The sequence below is a fragment of the Semicossyphus pulcher genome, unplaced genomic scaffold (genome assembly GCF_022749685.1).
Source record: "Semicossyphus pulcher isolate SPU_LCO1_2020_fin unplaced genomic scaffold, fSemPul1.0.p SCAF_19, whole genome shotgun sequence".
Classification (NCBI taxonomy): Eukaryota; Metazoa; Chordata; class Actinopteri; order Labriformes; family Labridae; genus Semicossyphus; species Semicossyphus pulcher.
This window is the reverse complement of record NW_027211692.1, coordinates 12,592,537-12,607,781: the sequence shown is the minus strand read 5'-3', so window position 1 is coordinate 12,607,781 and position 15,245 is coordinate 12,592,537. Positions and strand designations below refer to the sequence as shown.

The following is a 15,245-nucleotide window of genomic DNA, read 5'->3' as shown; positions in this document are numbered from 1 at the left end:
CCTTGATTGCCTTAAATATAACAACAAATGACTGTAGCCAAATTAGCTGGGCCTGGTCTGCGACGTGTGGAAAGAATTGGACTTGAGCTCAGCTCTAAGTAATCTCTGTAGAAAGTTGTTTGTAATCTTGAATGGCAGATTTACTGAATAAACGAGCAAACACGACAATGCACCGTTTGGATCGCTGCGTTGCTGGTTGTACTCACTCTTTTCTGTCTCCTGTTACCCCCAGCTGCCTTGCTAACTTTGTTGAAGGATGATGAGCCAGCGGCGTGGGATCCATCTGGACCAATCAGAGCTGCTTTGCACGAAAGGATGTGGTTTTTATGGCAACACTGCTTGGCAGGGCCTGTGCTCAAAGTGCTGGCGGGAGGAAAATCAGAGAGAAAAGCAAAAACAGATTCAAGAAGACTGGGCACTTGCTGAAAGGTTTGTCTCTCTTTTGTTGCCCACCTTATGATTGGTCCTGAAATGCAAACCCTGTGCCTGTTGCTCGATTATCTCCTTACGTTGCTGTATGCTCTTGTGTTGTGTGTCTTTTTGACAGCTGTAATAACAGTTTGACTGTCTTGTCCCTTCAAGGTTGCAAAGAGAGGAAGAGGAAGCTTATGCAAGCAGACAACAGAAGCCCCAATCACAGTCTGGCATCACACCCTTCAGCAAGTTTGAGGAGAGAAAAACTAAAGAAAAGTCCAGCAAAGTCCACACAGTCACAAAGTTTTTTACTCCTTCCTCAAAGACACCACCAAAAAAAGGTGCGCACATGCACATACGCAACTGCGAAACATTCAGTCATCTATTGTTGTTATTACTGTCCAGAGATAGTTCAGATATATCTGTGTTGTAGCACTGTATTTATTCATTTCCAGCGTAATTGTTTAATATTTCTGCCTGCATTTTGCGGAACTTGTTCTGTTGGCCTGTCCTTACCGGAAAAATATTAAGAAACAAAACCAGACTGAGGTCACTGAAACTTTTGCTCAATAATCTGCATTTAAATTCAACCACTTCCCTAGTTTTATAACTTGAAAACAAACAAAACTGTCTGGTTGAAATATGCGATCTCGGCTGTTAGTCTGCCAATGGCACAACTACACAACATGACGATAAATATAAATAAGTCTGAAATATAATAAGTGTTTGATTTAAGTAACATTCAGTATCTTTCCCCAGACTCTCCTTTTGACGCACAGTCCAGCCCAAGCCCCAGCTCCTCTACAAGCCGGCATTCCTCTGTGGACAGTGACCATGCAACGCGGGAGTTCATTGATTTTCTCAAGCCTCTCAAGTCTGGCAGAGAGATTTTCAAACAGTGCCGGGCCTTCACTGAGAGCATGGTCTATAAGCGGGTGAGCTAAAGTGGATTTGTTGTTTAGGTTTTGAGTCTGAGGTAAAAACAGTTTAATTCTTGTGTAAAAGTTGTTGAAAAATACCTTTCCCTTAAAATCGCTTATATATTTTTGTTTTAGTATTGTGTTTTCACTCAATTTCCTACTTAGATATGAGTACTGATCATATGCAATTTATTGCAATAGCACCATGTTTCTACTTTCCATCAGAGTTTTTCCAAGATACCGTTTCATTAAAGCCTCTCCGGATTGATGTCTAAAACTACATTTCTTTTTCCAACATTGCAGTCAACAAAAATGACTTGTCAAACAGCTTTTGTATAACATATGTACTGAAGCAAGTTGTTGCCTGAAGTAAAAATACGTGTCTGTAAAGATTTTATCGGAAATATTCTCCTTCAGTTATTGCAGACATTTTTAGGAATTACTTTTTAACAATCTTTCCATGTAAAATTGTCCAGTATCAATCAAACGTATAAAATCCAAATTATGTCCTAAAATACGGCCGTATGTGTTCTCTTCCATTCCTTTTTTTAGGACATGGCTGCTGATGAGCTGTCAGAGTGTGTGCAGGACTTCTACCAGAATCTCTCTGATCGCCTCCAGACCCAGTTCAAAGGTACTGCTTAACTCCTGCAATCAACAAGGAGAAGAATCTGCTATAAACAAAGAATCTCACTAGTATATTAAAGTTGTAATCTCGAAGATCTCAGTTTCGTTCTCTTTGGCGGCACCTATGGCGATAACCGGTAACTGTGGGAGCACACTTCCCAGATCCAAACAGCTTCGCATGTGTGACGTCCAGGGTTGGCTCCGGTTGCAACTCTTGATTTTCCTCACTGACGGTTACTTTCCTATTTAGACTTCATCTTCCTGTTTGCCTTCATCTGAGCTTTGATTTTCACTTATTTTTGAAGTTGTATCTGTAGTCATCGATCTTTTCTTTGTTTGTTCAGCCATAGTCGATTAATGTTTACTTTGCAACACTTGCAGAGACCAGAAAAGCAGCCGCTTAGCTAACTGGGCGCTCCTTGTGACACTGACACCCAGTCATAAATCTGCAAATACAAAGGCTTTCATCAGGCTCAATCACTATTATATTTCCTCATTCATTCCTCATTTATTTAAATGAAAATCTTCGAGATGATCACTTTAAGTCCCTGTATAAATTCTAACTCTTTGAGCTTTTTTTCCCAGGTTCGTCAGATCATGTGGAGAGTGTGATGGATGAAGTGGAGAAGTACATGATGACTCGTCTCTACAAGGAGGTCTTCTGTCCTGAGACCACCGACGATGAGAACAAAGACCTGGCCATTCAGAAGAGAATCAGGTTCGTTAAATGTGCCTCTCGAGTTATAATAAATTTCTCTGCATTGCCTTTCAGGGAAAAAAATGATATCTGAGAGTCTTTGTTGTGTTTTGTTACAGAGCCTTGCATTGGGTCACCATTGAGATGCTGTGTGTTCCTGTAGACGAGGAGATCCCTGAGGTGTCAGACAGTGTAGTCAAAGCCATCACAGGTAAGTCTCATTAGATCTGTTTGTCTTATTATCTTGTTAGAGATCCAACAATTATTTCCCTTCTCAATTCTCTGCATCGCTTCAGATGTGATCGAAATGGATTCAAAGCGTGTGCCCAAGGAAAAGCTGGGCTGCATCACTCGTTGCAGCAAGCACATTTTCAACGCCATCAAAATCAGCAAGAAGGAGGCTGCGTCTGCCGATGACTTCCTTCCCACGCTCATCTACATTGTGCTGAAAGCAAATCCGCCGCGACTGCAGTCCAACATCCAGTACATCACACGCTTCTGCAACCCCAGCAGACTCATGACCGGAGAGGATGGTTACTACTTCACCAATCTGGTGAGAGAATCAGAAGCTTACTTTAATGTATGTAGTTTGTTGTGTTTGTGTCTGATTCTCCATGTTACCACATTTTGAAGGAGTTGTTTGCTGTTGAATAATGGTGTTATATCGACAGACGTTCCAATATTTTAGTATGGATGTTAATATTTTAATTATATATTCTTCATGAAAGGAGGATTCATTGCTGCTGTGTTTGACTCTTTTAGTTGTAGAAAGGGGTAAAGGTCATCTGGAAATCTACTTCATACATTTTAAGATGATTTATGAAAGAGACACAGTAAAAGATGAGAGTAATTAGCTTTCTTGCAGAGAGAGGAATTAGCAAGTTACAAAGGTCCCCTGACACGAATGTCATGGTTTGGGGAAATGACTGCATGTATAGATGGACGACGTGTCCCCATCTCCATGGTGACGTGATTTGGAGCCAGAGTTGCGCAGTAGAGATCGGCGGGGGGAGTCGCCGTAGCCACTTCTGCTAACCATAACACACACTTAAGTTATCGAAAAGAACAGCAAAGATATGTGTTGGTCTGAAGCAGACGTTGACAGATATGACTGTAGTGATTGTTTTAGTTACCTCCTCTCGCCGTTCCTTCTCTAGTCTGCTTATCCGGAACAGATCTGCTGCAGGAGCCGTATTTGTCAACAGAGCTGTCAATCATCCTTTTGACAGCATCAAATAACTAAATGGACAATTGGATGTAAATCAGCTTGATAATAACTAACTATAATGACAGAAACCATGTTTGAGAAAAGTTTATTTGTGGTGTGTTTTGATTTTATAGTTTGACTCATGTCCCATCTGATAACATGGAGGAGGCGGGCTTTATGACCTATACTGCAGCCAGTCAGCAGGGGGCGATAGAGATGTTTTGGCTTCACTTTTAGGGAGCTGTTATGTCGTCCATCTTTTAATACAGTCTATGGTTTGGGGTTAGTGCCTTATCCATGGTGTCCTGCTACTGCTTACATTTAAATTAAATTTAAATAAAAATATTGCTGCTTTTTTGGTTTGCTGTTCTTCTGGTGTGAAATGTTCTAGTAAGTCAACAAGTGGTTCCTTTTTTTATATTTATCACTGTAAATGGGTCTTGAGTAATGACCTGACCACCATTCCAAAACATGATAAAGACACTCCCCAATTTACTAAGTCAATCTCATATCTCAGACTGAAGGCATCCATGGGTAGACTTCCTATTAACGACCCTCTGTATCCCCTCTCTCCAGTGTTGTGCGGTGGCCTTCATCGAGAAGCTGGACGGCCAGTCTCTGAACCTAAGCTCTGAAGAGTTTGAGCTCTACATGTCGGGCCAGGCATCTCCTAACTGGCCACAGGCCTCTGGAGCTTCCTCTTGCTCTCCGGGCAGCGCGGCTCTCAGTCAGGTCCACAAGCGACTCGACCTGCTGACGGGGCTCGGCGAACGGCAGGAGCGGGTCATGGAGAAGGCTCGCCAGCTGGAGAGCGACCTCATCGACTGGACGGACGAAGTGGAGCAGAAGGTGCAAAGCGTCCTGGAGAGCTTTCCGCCGGAGACAAAAGACCCTCCTGCAACCACAGCTGGCGAGACAACGCCTGCAGCATCATCAGCAATCGACGCGGATAACGTTGAGAATGAGCTCCTGCCTCCGCCACTGCAGCCGCAAGTGTTTGCTGGTTGATTTGAAGAGCTCTGCTCTAAAAAATATCCTCTAGAGGCTTTACTCCATCCTCCCCCTTTTCCCTTTGCTGTCCATATGCACATACAGCAGGCATCCAGTATGGATCCCATTTCCACTCCAGCCGTCTCTATTCCATCCACACATTGTCCTAAAGGCCCTGAAACGACACTAAAGAGTAACTGAACTTCTCATTAAAGCCATAGTTCAGCATTCTGGGGAGAGCATCTTATTAGCTTTCTTGCAGAGAGTTAGGTAAGAAGATATATTATTTAAGGCTGGTTAGCGCTGTCGCCTCACTGCTAGAAGGTTCCTGGTTAGAATCCCAGTTCGGATATAGGGGGCCTTTCTGTGTGGAGTTTGCATGTTCTCCCTGTGCATGCGTGGGTTCCCTCCGTGTACTCCCACAGTCCAAAGACATGCCTGTTAGGTTCATTGGTGACTCTAAATTGCCCATAGGTGTGAGTGGCGATCAGTCCAGGGTGTAACCTCGCCTCTCGCCTAATGACAGCTGGGATAGGCTCCAGCCCCCCTGCGACCCTGAACAGGATAAGCGGTATAGCTAATGGATGGATACATTTTTAGGTGTAGCTTAGCATAGCTTAGACAAATATTTAAGTGGTTTTGAGCTTCTCATCGAACTCTCTGGAAGAAAGCACATCCCAACCCCAATTCCCAAAATGTTCCTGAGGCTCGTACACTCCAGGCATTTTTGTCGTAGTTGCAAGGTCAAGGATCAGGGGCATCATAAGTGGAAAACCCCTGACATTCTGCTTCTGTTACAGTTTTAGGATAAGAAGACTCGAATAAGCATGTTTGAACCAGCCAAGTCATTTTGTGTTCCCAGGCTATCTGGGAAATAAAATCCCACCCATCCCTTAGCGTGCTCTGACCCTACACAGAGCGGCATCCAGGAGGCGTCCTGACAAGATGCCCAGACCACCTGAACCGGCTTCTTTAGACACAAAGGAGCAGACCGACTCCACTCCAAGCTCTTCCTTCAGTACCTCAGTACTTCATCCTTGTAATTGTTACATTTGTGCAGATGGGATAAATGGTTACATTGGATTTTTAAACATTGCTCTGTCCGTTGTGTGCAACCTCTCAGACGAGGTTTTTGTCACTCTGTTACAGAACCTTACGGCCCAAGTAACCTCTCATAACATTTCACTGAAACACGATTTGACAAAGGAAATTGAGAAATCGGAATAATGCGAAACTGAACTTCCCCTCACTAAAATAACCTCCCCGCTCATGTTGTTGATTCGTGCTCTATTTGCTGTGTATTCCCCTGTCCTGAAAGAGAGATGTGCGTGTGTGTGTGGCAGTTGTGCATGCAAGGAACGTGTGTAACCGCGAGTGTGTGTTGCATGGACCGTTAATGTCAATGAGTCATGAAGCCCCTCCAGTTGTGTGTCAGGATGTTGTCTTGTTTTCATGCCGGACCTCTCGCTCCAGTCATAAGCTGGATGTACAGAAGTGATTTTATTTTTCTATAGAGTGGCAGGTATCAATTCTTTTGGATGCAATAGGAAGCATTAATCCTGTAATATTTACAGTAGTACTCTTGATAAAGAACATTGCTTGAAGACATTGTTACATGAATTCTACTGATTGAATAGGACAATTTTTAACTATCTTTTTTTTCAAGGGGGTGTCTAAAGATCAGCATGTCCCAACAAAAACTAACCTGAGCTAGCTAATTGTTTTTGCTTTATGGGAGCTATTGGAGTAAATAGATTAAGACAACAGGAAGACATAAGAATCACTCTTTAAGGCTGGGCTGCTTTACGAGTGCAGGAAAACATTATTTGACCAATTTCATTTATTTTGAAGCACTTTCCTTTTGTTTGATTTAATGCTCTTAATTCAGAAGTACATATAATGAAGGTAGTGATGGCTGTATTGAGTTGAAAGGATATTTGGTGAAACAGTGTTTTAGGCTGTTGCCGCACAGGCGTCCGAGCGTCGTCGGTGTCTTTGTATTCGTCAGCCGTGTAGTGGGAGAAATGATTGGGTTGAGTCGTATGTTTGTTTTTCTTCGCTCATGAGCTGAGATTTCATTATGTTGATAGATTTTGATCTTTTTTGTTTAATTCAGTATAGGCAGTGTGCGTTTGCTGTCCTGTTTTATTTCGAGTAAACGCAATAGCGTGAATAACTTCATATTGCACTGTATGCAGAAGCCATTTATCGGGTATTTTAAAGACGTTATAAACATCATCTTTGTAACCTTATAGGTTTGTTATTGTATCATTTGGGAGGAAGTAACACAATACTGTCTTTTATTTAAATGTAACTTATTGGGGCAGTATTGGTTTATTTGCATCTATGGGTGTGTGATTAATAAAAATTGAAAATGCATGTGTGCACATTTGTAGTTCCTCTTTGTCATGATTCACATGACTGTCGTGATTTTGCAAGTTCGCATTAAATAAAGAGACATACTGAGAATTAAACTATTTGCACAGTTGTGCACAATGGTGGACAAAGGAAATGAGTAGTTATAAAAGTTTAATATAATGTAACATTCCTTGAATTCATTCATCAAGAAAAGACAATAGAATCTCCCAAACATACTGTTTGTCAAATCATCTTAAAATATAAAACCCTAGGCGTCGCTGGTTTAGCTCTACTTCCCACATTTCCTGTCTCTCTTCCGCTGTCTTATATAATAAAGGCAGAAGCCCCAAAAATAATCTTGAAAAAACACAAAAAACCTAGAAGCAAAAAACAAAACAATTAAAAGGGGGCGGGATCAGACAAAGAAATTAATAAATGTTTTTGTACTTGAGCAGGGACAATGCACAAAGAACAAACCTTATATAAAACAAGGAGAGATGTATTGTACCGGTTTTAGCAAATTGCTATTTTCCGGCTGTAGTCCCCGGGCAGGTAAGTAAAATAATCAAATCGTAAGAAGATATAGACATAAGAAAACTAGACATTGAAAGAGTATAAAATACATTCCCCACCCCCCAAACACACAAAACTAGACATTTAAAAGAGCACCCTGGCCCATACCCACACAGACATTAAAAAGCATTATACACATTTTTTTTTAAAGCTCCTGTGAGGAGTTTTTTGCTGGCTATGAAACAGACTGAGATTAATTCTCATTACTCTATATGACCTACAAAAGCAAACCAGACCATCAGCGACAACATTGATTTTTTCTATATAGTTATTTTTAATGCCTGAAACTGCTGGCGGGGGGTAGGTGTCAGAGGAAGTGATTAACTGCACACTGCCAAAATTTTCCAGGGCAAAAATTTAAAGTGAGTGATGCATATGACTGGTAAAGAAAGCAGGATGAGATTTTCTGTTAAAAACCACCACTTAAGTATGTACAGGACAAAATCAGCCAAGAGATCAGAGGTACGACTTTGTCCACAGGGACATTAAGCATTAGTGTTAAACATAAAGCAAACACTAAAACATAATGTTTCATTCAAGAATACGAGCATTTCTACAGACATTACCGCTTAATTGGAGAGGGACTTAAAATACACATTTATTTGGTCCTTTTTCTCGCGATGTGTTTCATTTTTCTCACTAGGCGTAGCTACCTTTCAGCAGAATTCTGAATAGGCATGTGCTACTTTCACTTCCCTTTGTTTAGTTTTTTTTACCAGTTTTTATGTACCTTGAATGGGGTCAAGCGAAAACATTCGAAGAAGAGAAATGACCAAAAAAAGTTCACAACATAAGAAATATTGGGTTGCCACATTTAAGTAAATACATTCCAATAACCTTGATATGACAAAGATGTTGTTTCCTTTCTTCTGAAATACACTAGTTTTTATGTGACTGTCCTGGTTCCCAGAACATAGTGCAAATAGTTTAAAAGGATAATTAAACTTAGGTTAGGAATTTCATTAAGGGGGATTTCTTGTGTGATGAGTCAAAGCCCTGAAGAAATCTTTCACTTCCCCTTCTATTAGAAATAAAAGACTCAGACCCCAGTTTCCATTTTTCAGTTACAGAGAAATGAAAATGGAGACGGTCATTTCCCTCCTCGGTAAGTTTTCTTCTGTTCTGTTCTGTTCTCACAAATTTAACATGGTATTTAATTAATGTTATCTACACTTATTTATTTAATGGTGAATTATTTTCCTTTTTTTCAGTTCTTGCGATACTACCGCAGCTTGTAGTACCTAAGGGTGCGTACAAAATACTTATATTCAAGACAATCGCTTTGTGTAATTTAATGTTAACTTTTATTAACATTACTAAATGTATTTGTCTCCATAGTTCCCTCTGGAACCTCAGTCAGAGCTGTAGTGGAGTTGGTGTCGGGGGATTCAAGGATCTTCTCGGGGGAGGATGTCCGGCTGAAATGCAGCATTCCCAATGACTTCAACTTAACCTGGAATTACCTGTGGTTCAAGGGATCAGAGCAGCTCCCACAGCTTGGGAAGCACCTCGTTCTGTGGAATACCAGGGTTAAAGACAGTGGGAAATTTAACTGCCAAGGGGTGAGGGACTCGATGGTGGGAGACATACATACCCATAAGAGTCTGCCTTTTGAGATCAATGTTGATGGTAAGATCTTGTTTATCAGTATCTTCACAATTCTACTTTTTTCTTCAAACTGATACTCCTGTTGACGCTGAAAATTGGAGACAACTGAACTCTATCTGCTCTGAACTTTCTTCTCTGTATTCTTTGTTCAGGAGGGTGGGCCATCCTGAAAGCCCCAGCTCATCCCAATTTTGTCGGAGACACCTTGGAGTTGACGTGCCGGGTCCGAGGTGAACCCCAACTTCATGAGGTGATTCTGTACAACAATGGCGTTGAAGTTATGAGACGAGTGGGTGCCAACCCAACTTTCAACCTGCCCAACTTGACCGTTGAGTACCGAGGAATGTATTCCTGTAGGGCTTCCTGGGATGTAGACAGACGCACACGATCTGTGATTTCAGCTGAAGCTCCAGTGCAGGTCATAGGTGAGTTATAATACTAGTACACATGCTGAGTCTGGTTGTGGTTGTAGGTCACATCTTAAAAGAAAATACATTATAGGAAATGCACTTATTCGATTTCTACCTAATGGTTTGATGAGAACATTAATATCACTATTACATCTTTCTGTTTAATACATCGCTACAGCCGCCGTGTGCTTAGCTTAGCCTAGCTAGTTTTTTCATAATCTTTCCAAAAACGTAAGTAGTGATTTGGGTGGACTCTTCCTTGTCAGACTGTGGGTAGTTTTGCAACTGACAAAGAAATATTACCAAATCACTTCCTGTAATACAAAAACTGTTGTTTGTCCACCCACACTGACAGTAGATAAAGGACTATAGCCAGCAGATTAGCTTGGCACAGTCTGGAAATGGCCCTAAGTCAACAAAATCCACCTACCAACAGATAGTGGTATTGATCATCTCATCTAACTCTAACTCAAGAAAGTCAACTCGCGTTTCCAATCATGTTCCTATATTCTCAATTTATTGCCAGCATATAGGAAGATGTTCAGCTTTCCGAATGTGTCAGTGATGTTCTCTCTTCTCTTTCTCAGAGGTTCTATCCGAACCAATTTTGGAGATTGTTGCAGACAACAACCTGATTCCAGCAAATAAGATGAAGCTAATTTGCCACCTCCAATACAACGCCCCTGCTCCTGCTCCTCCAGTAAACTACTATTTCTATAAGGGTGACAACCGACTGGGAACAGCAACCTCTGTGAACCATGATGTAGTCAAACGGATGCCAGGCCAATACAGATGCAAGGCCAAGGTGCCTCAGTTGGGCCTCTCAAGATTGAGTAAACCCAAAAGCTTTGGACAAGTGTCAGGTACTGAGTAAAGTAAATTGAACCTGCTGTGTGTACTCAACAAAAAGTTTAAACTGTAATCAACTTCCTGAATTGTCAAAATTGCGCGGCACTTCTGAGGTAAATGTCTCTTACCCGATAGGACCACAGATGATGATGCCTCCAGTGCTTCATCCTAGAGACCCACGGCCTTTAGCTCCCCCAATCTCATCCCCAGACTCCTCCCTGCGCCCTGCAGCCGAGCCAACCACAGCCGGGCCTTCCTCTAAACGATCAACTGCAACTTCTACTTTCATACAACCTACTGACGTAAGCACACAATCCTCAGATCCTCTGCTGATGCCCTCACAGCCGGCGCTAAGCACTCTGTTACCTACACCCCAGCCAATCAAGAAAACTGCTTTCCCAGAGCCAGTCAATGTATATGAGGTGTCTGGTGAAATGTCCGGTGACTCCGGAGACATGCCCGAGGAATTCGGTGACATGTCTGGTGACAAGCCCAAGCTTGTAGACAAGGCCCTGTTTTAAGAAGTTATCACACATTACAGAATATTTTCCTTTATCAGTGTAACAACATGCAATTTCCACATCTGTAGCTATCTGATATCAATCATACTCACAGGGCCATTGTGCTGCCACCACACTATTTATATGATCAATGTGTAATATTATATATATAGTATCAACCTTATGATCTGGTCTGTAAACAATATAATAACTTGATCAGCAGTGATGGTGATAGAAAGGCACATTTAAACAAATACAGAATTCCATAAATCTTATGTACCATTGGATTTTATTGTCCATGAACACAATCTTCTTTTACAACCCTATTGTACAGCAGTACGGCTTAAATATTAAAAGTATTAAGAAGTAATAATAATAATAAAGTTATAGGTCACAGTGATTTTTTTCTGTATACTTAACAGATACATCATATATTTCTACATCTATTTCTTTCAATTAAATATAGATAGCAAATGTCATCAGCAATGGTGTCGACGGACAGAAAGCAGAACCGAGAGAGGGATAAGTAATGGCAAAACAAACAACAGTGTACAAAGAGGAGGAAGACAGGAACGACAAAGATAGAGGCACTAGAGGAACTGTTTTTGGGTAACAAAAGTGGGGTTACTTGGGGTCAAGATGGGAAACTAAGGGTGAGACTGATTGTAGATTATCAGAAAATACAGAGGTATGACTTTGAAGTCAAGGGAAAGTTTATTTTGAGAACCATTGTGCAGGATTGGAGGGGACAACAAAAAATCTCTGCGCTTATTAATGCTGACTTAATCAACATCATTGTGTCATACACAAAGCACTATTGTTTTTTCTATTTATGCTTTTCTTTCACAATAAGATAAGGGGTTTTATTTTGAAAATGTTTTGGAGCTCTCTTATTGATATGAATCCCATTAATAAATAGATATGGGCACTTTTGCCTTATATCACCTTTATATTTTATCTTTTCACTGTGTGTGTGTGTGTGTCCGGTTTTTTTTAACCCTGCATCTGTGTTTATATAAACTGCTATGATGTTGGTTAATTTACGTTACTCATGTGTGAATGTGAATAAATAAACCGGCCATTAACCACCATGTGTCCAAGTTATTGTCATTTTTATCCGGAAGCAAACTGACAGAATAGGAAGATATTTGTACGGGGATAATACAATAAACAGGTTGTCATTTCTTATATCATCACACAAGTGTGCATTACAGCATTCAGGCAGTGCATAAGTAGGAGTATTGTGTAGCACCACCAGTATTTGGCCTTTTCGCAGATATAGTCAAGTTGGAAAGGTTTTCATTAGAGTATCAGGCCTTGTCTGAGTAAAGCAGGAATCCAGAGAAGATGCTGTCATCCTCACTGCTGGCATACGCCCCATTCCAGTCTCTGAGTGTCTCCATCCACACCTGATCCCCCGCCCCAAGTCGCAGCACCACCAGGGTGGACGCCTGGTCGATGTCTTGGCCGTACAGAGAGTCCCGCGTCCTTACTCTCCGTGATCCGTTTACCACCAGTGTGGCTCGCAGTGGCTGATTCCGAACAGTGATGTGGAAGGAGAAGACATAAACCCCGGCGTGGACGCACGTGAAGCTGTTGGAGGTGACATTAAAGTGGTTCTCTTCGTTGTAGAAGACTTTGTCGAAGCGGATCGGGAAGCCAGAGGGAGGGAAGGACTTTCTTGGAGAGATACCTACACTGAAGGCGGAACGTTTCAGAGGAATCCCTGATCCCTTAGCTCCTTTCATTCCACGAATGCCCCGATCGCCTCTCATCCCAGGGTAACCTCTGTCCCCCTTAGGCCCAGGCATCCCTCTAATGCCAAGTGGACCCTGAGGTCCTCTAAACCCTGGTTCTCCTTGTGGTCCAGGAAGTCCAGGGTCCCCTCTTACCCCTACAGGACCTGGGGAACCATGCTTGCCATTCATTCCTGGGATTCCCATCCCTCCTTGGATGCCTGGAGACCCTGGGTCCCCTCGTTCACCTTTCAGCCCTCTCTCTCCAAACGTACCACACTCCCCCTTATCACCCTTGTCTCCCTTGGGACCTGGCGCAATATTTGCTCCTGGAGGTCCAGCTGGGCCCTCTTTTCCTGGTTCTCCTTTCTCACCAGCGGTCCCATTCAGGCCAGGTTCCCCCTTCTCCCCACTGCCACCTTTGAGACCCTGCAACCCTATTTCACCTTTCTCACCTTTTGAGCCACCTTCACCTGAAAGGTAAGGAAATCTGTGTCAAAACTTTCAAAATCAGGTAACAATATTCAAGAATTCAATGATCAACTGAACACGGTTGCACCTTTTTGTCCTGGTTTCCCAGGCACTCCTGGTGTCCCGGCTGTCCCGCTGCTTCCTCTGTCACCTCTTTCCCCTATGTGAAGAAGAAGAATACATCCAAGTTGTGATTGGATGTCAATGATGGCTGCCTTCTTGCTATAAATGATGACATATTTTGTCATGACCTATCCAAATATTTATAAATCAAAGTTTTGCACTCACCTCTTTCTCCTTTTAACCCCATGGGACCACTCACTCCCTGTGGTCCAGGTAAACCAGCTGCTCCTGTAAGGCCTCTTTCACCTGGTGGCCCTAGAGAAGCAAACATGGTCAAAGTTCAAAATACTGAAAGCACACATCTGAACAACATGTTTGTCACTGTCTTATATACCTGGCAGGCCTCTGTCTCCCTTCGGCCCCCTGGGGCCTCTCTCAGGTGGACAGCACTCACAGAAGTTAAAGTAACACTCATTGTAATCCAGGGTGTAGTTCTCAGGGCCAACACCAGGGGTCTCTGTACCCTCTGTATAGTACTGTTGATACACATGACCTGGATAGGTGGTCCTCTCTGTGGCGGGCGGCGGATGGGGCTCCACAGGAATTGTGCTCGGCACTGTCTTGAGGGTCTTGGGCATGCTGGTGGTCACAGGGCTGTGCACAGTGATCTGAGGGACGGGCTTCTTGGTGTACTGGTACTTTGGTTTGGGGGTAGTCTTGGCTTCAGCACAGGACATCATAGTGAGTGTAACCACGACTACAGCCACAAGGGTCAACTGACAGGAGATTATCCTCATGGTTGACCGGGATCTGAAAAGAAACCTCACTATTTTATCACATTTCATTTCCATCAATTTTAGGTTCAAAGATAACAAAATAGCACAAGCTCATTAGCAGTTCACTAGTGCAATTCAATAGTGGGCTATCTCTCCTCTGGAATACTATCACTCTCCATTTTTTATTATTCTTCTCACTTTCTCCAGTCCCAGTTTTACATGTCCGACATTTGCGTTTTCAGGTTGGAGCCATGTTGTTTCTTAGTCATGCAATTTTAGTTGTTTGCTACAATGTATCTACACAAAAACCTTTTTTTGGGGGGGTAATGATGGCATCCAAATCCGGTTAGATACCCACTTACACACTCACACACACACAAATACCATTAACATGCTACCCATCATGCTTACATTCAATTTTTTGTTGAAAAAAAATGGACTCACCCAGTTATGCATATGTGGTATGGTCATTTATCCTCTCTAGCCTTCGCTGGGAGGCAGAACCAGAAGCTCCAGGTCTGTCTGATATCTCTGCCAGGCTTGGGCGAAAGAACATCCCTACCAATAAGGGGTGTTTGCTGGAGGCTCAGGGGGAGGTCTGAAATCCAACTACGGCGGGCTGGATCCGACCCAAGGAGAACCACTGTGCTGTGGCCCGTTCTCTGTACCCCTGTTGTGTAGAAAGGTGCTTTTGTGACACGGGATACAGCGCCCGCCAGGAGCACTCCCCTTGCTGCGAGCTAGGCGAGGAGCAAAGGCCGTGGGGCAATGGGTCATCCGATACTGGAGGCATTCCTCCAACATCCAACTTGCTACCGAGGCTCTTTCGTGGGACAAAGCCAAGCAAAGAGGGTTCTGTGACAGAGGCCAGGGCACTACAACTGCCTCTTTTCAAGGGTAGGTTTGGACGCTACTCTGCAGGTAGCTGCAAACAGGAAGATGCAAACCGTTTTCACAGCTTTTTAACGTGTTTAATGCAACTCAGAATCTTCTAAGTTGACGGTTTGAGAATACCCCTTGATGATCATTGGTAGCAACTCATCTGC

At 42.7% G+C, this 15,245-nt stretch overlaps 3 protein-coding genes across 3 annotated transcripts; 2 read left to right on the top strand and 1 right to left on the bottom strand.

Moving 5' to 3' along the window:
* Positions 1-256: 256 nt before the first annotated feature.
* On the top strand, positions 257-8,448 carry LOC138596707 (rab5 GDP/GTP exchange factor-like). The gene is made up of 8 exons (XM_069668008.1): positions 257-429; positions 583-755; positions 1,174-1,349; positions 1,887-1,968; positions 2,547-2,679; positions 2,778-2,869; positions 2,955-3,211; positions 4,442-8,448. Exons 1-8 carry the CDS (start codon positions 257-259, stop codon positions 4,871-4,873), a joined length of 1,518 nt encoding a protein of 505 aa, XP_069524109.1. The 3' UTR covers positions 4,874-8,448.
* Positions 8,449-9,260: 812 nt separating this feature from the next.
* LOC138597115 (uncharacterized) lies at positions 9,261-12,224 on the top strand. Its single transcript, XM_069668661.1, has 4 exons — positions 9,261-9,415; positions 9,547-9,819; positions 10,392-10,667; positions 10,789-12,224. Exons 1-4 carry the CDS (start codon positions 9,361-9,363, stop codon positions 11,172-11,174), a joined length of 990 nt encoding a protein of 329 aa, XP_069524762.1. The 5' UTR covers positions 9,261-9,360; the 3' UTR covers positions 11,175-12,224.
* A 239-nt stretch (positions 12,225-12,463) lies between these two features.
* On the bottom strand, positions 12,464-14,220 carry otol1b (otolin 1b). Its single transcript, XM_069668820.1, has 4 exons — positions 13,818-14,220; positions 13,649-13,738; positions 13,449-13,520; positions 12,464-13,362 (listed from the first exon to the last, which is right to left on the bottom strand). The coding sequence occupies exons 1-4, from the start codon at positions 14,218-14,220 to the stop codon at positions 12,464-12,466; spliced, it is 1,464 nt and encodes a 487-aa protein (XP_069524921.1).
* Between the last annotated feature and the right edge of the window lie 1,025 nt (positions 14,221-15,245).

Excerpts from the sequence above, each read along its gene's own strand:
- LOC138597115 (XM_069668661.1), top strand. The coding sequence starts at position 9,361 with ATGGTGGGAGACATACATACCCATAAGAGTCTGCCTTTTGAGATCAAT. Across the intron at positions 9,416-9,546 it reads TTTTGAGATCAATGTTGATG|GAGGGTGGGCCATCCTGAAA; the intron begins GTAAGATCTTGT and ends TTCTTTGTTCAG. Across the intron at positions 9,820-10,391 it reads AGCTCCAGTGCAGGTCATAG|AGGTTCTATCCGAACCAATT; the intron begins GTGAGTTATAAT and ends TCTCTTTCTCAG.
- LOC138596707 (XM_069668008.1), top strand. The coding sequence starts at position 257 with ATGATGAGCCAGCGGCGTGGGATCCATCTGGACCAATCAGAGCTGCTT. Across the intron at positions 1,969-2,546 it reads CCTCCAGACCCAGTTCAAAG|GTTCGTCAGATCATGTGGAG; the intron begins GTACTGCTTAAC and ends TTTTTTTCCCAG. Across the intron at positions 2,870-2,954 it reads TGTAGTCAAAGCCATCACAG|ATGTGATCGAAATGGATTCA; the intron begins GTAAGTCTCATT and ends GCATCGCTTCAG.
- otol1b (XM_069668820.1), bottom strand. The coding sequence starts at position 14,220 with ATGAGGATAATCTCCTGTCAGTTGACCCTTGTGGCTGTAGTCGTGGTT. Across the intron at positions 13,739-13,817 it reads GGGAGACAGAGGCCTGCCAG|GGCCACCAGGTGAAAGAGGC; the intron begins GTATATAAGACA and ends TTGCTTCTCTAG. Across the intron at positions 13,521-13,648 it reads GGGGTTAAAAGGAGAAAGAG|GGGAAAGAGGTGACAGAGGA; the intron begins GTGAGTGCAAAA and ends TTCTTCACATAG.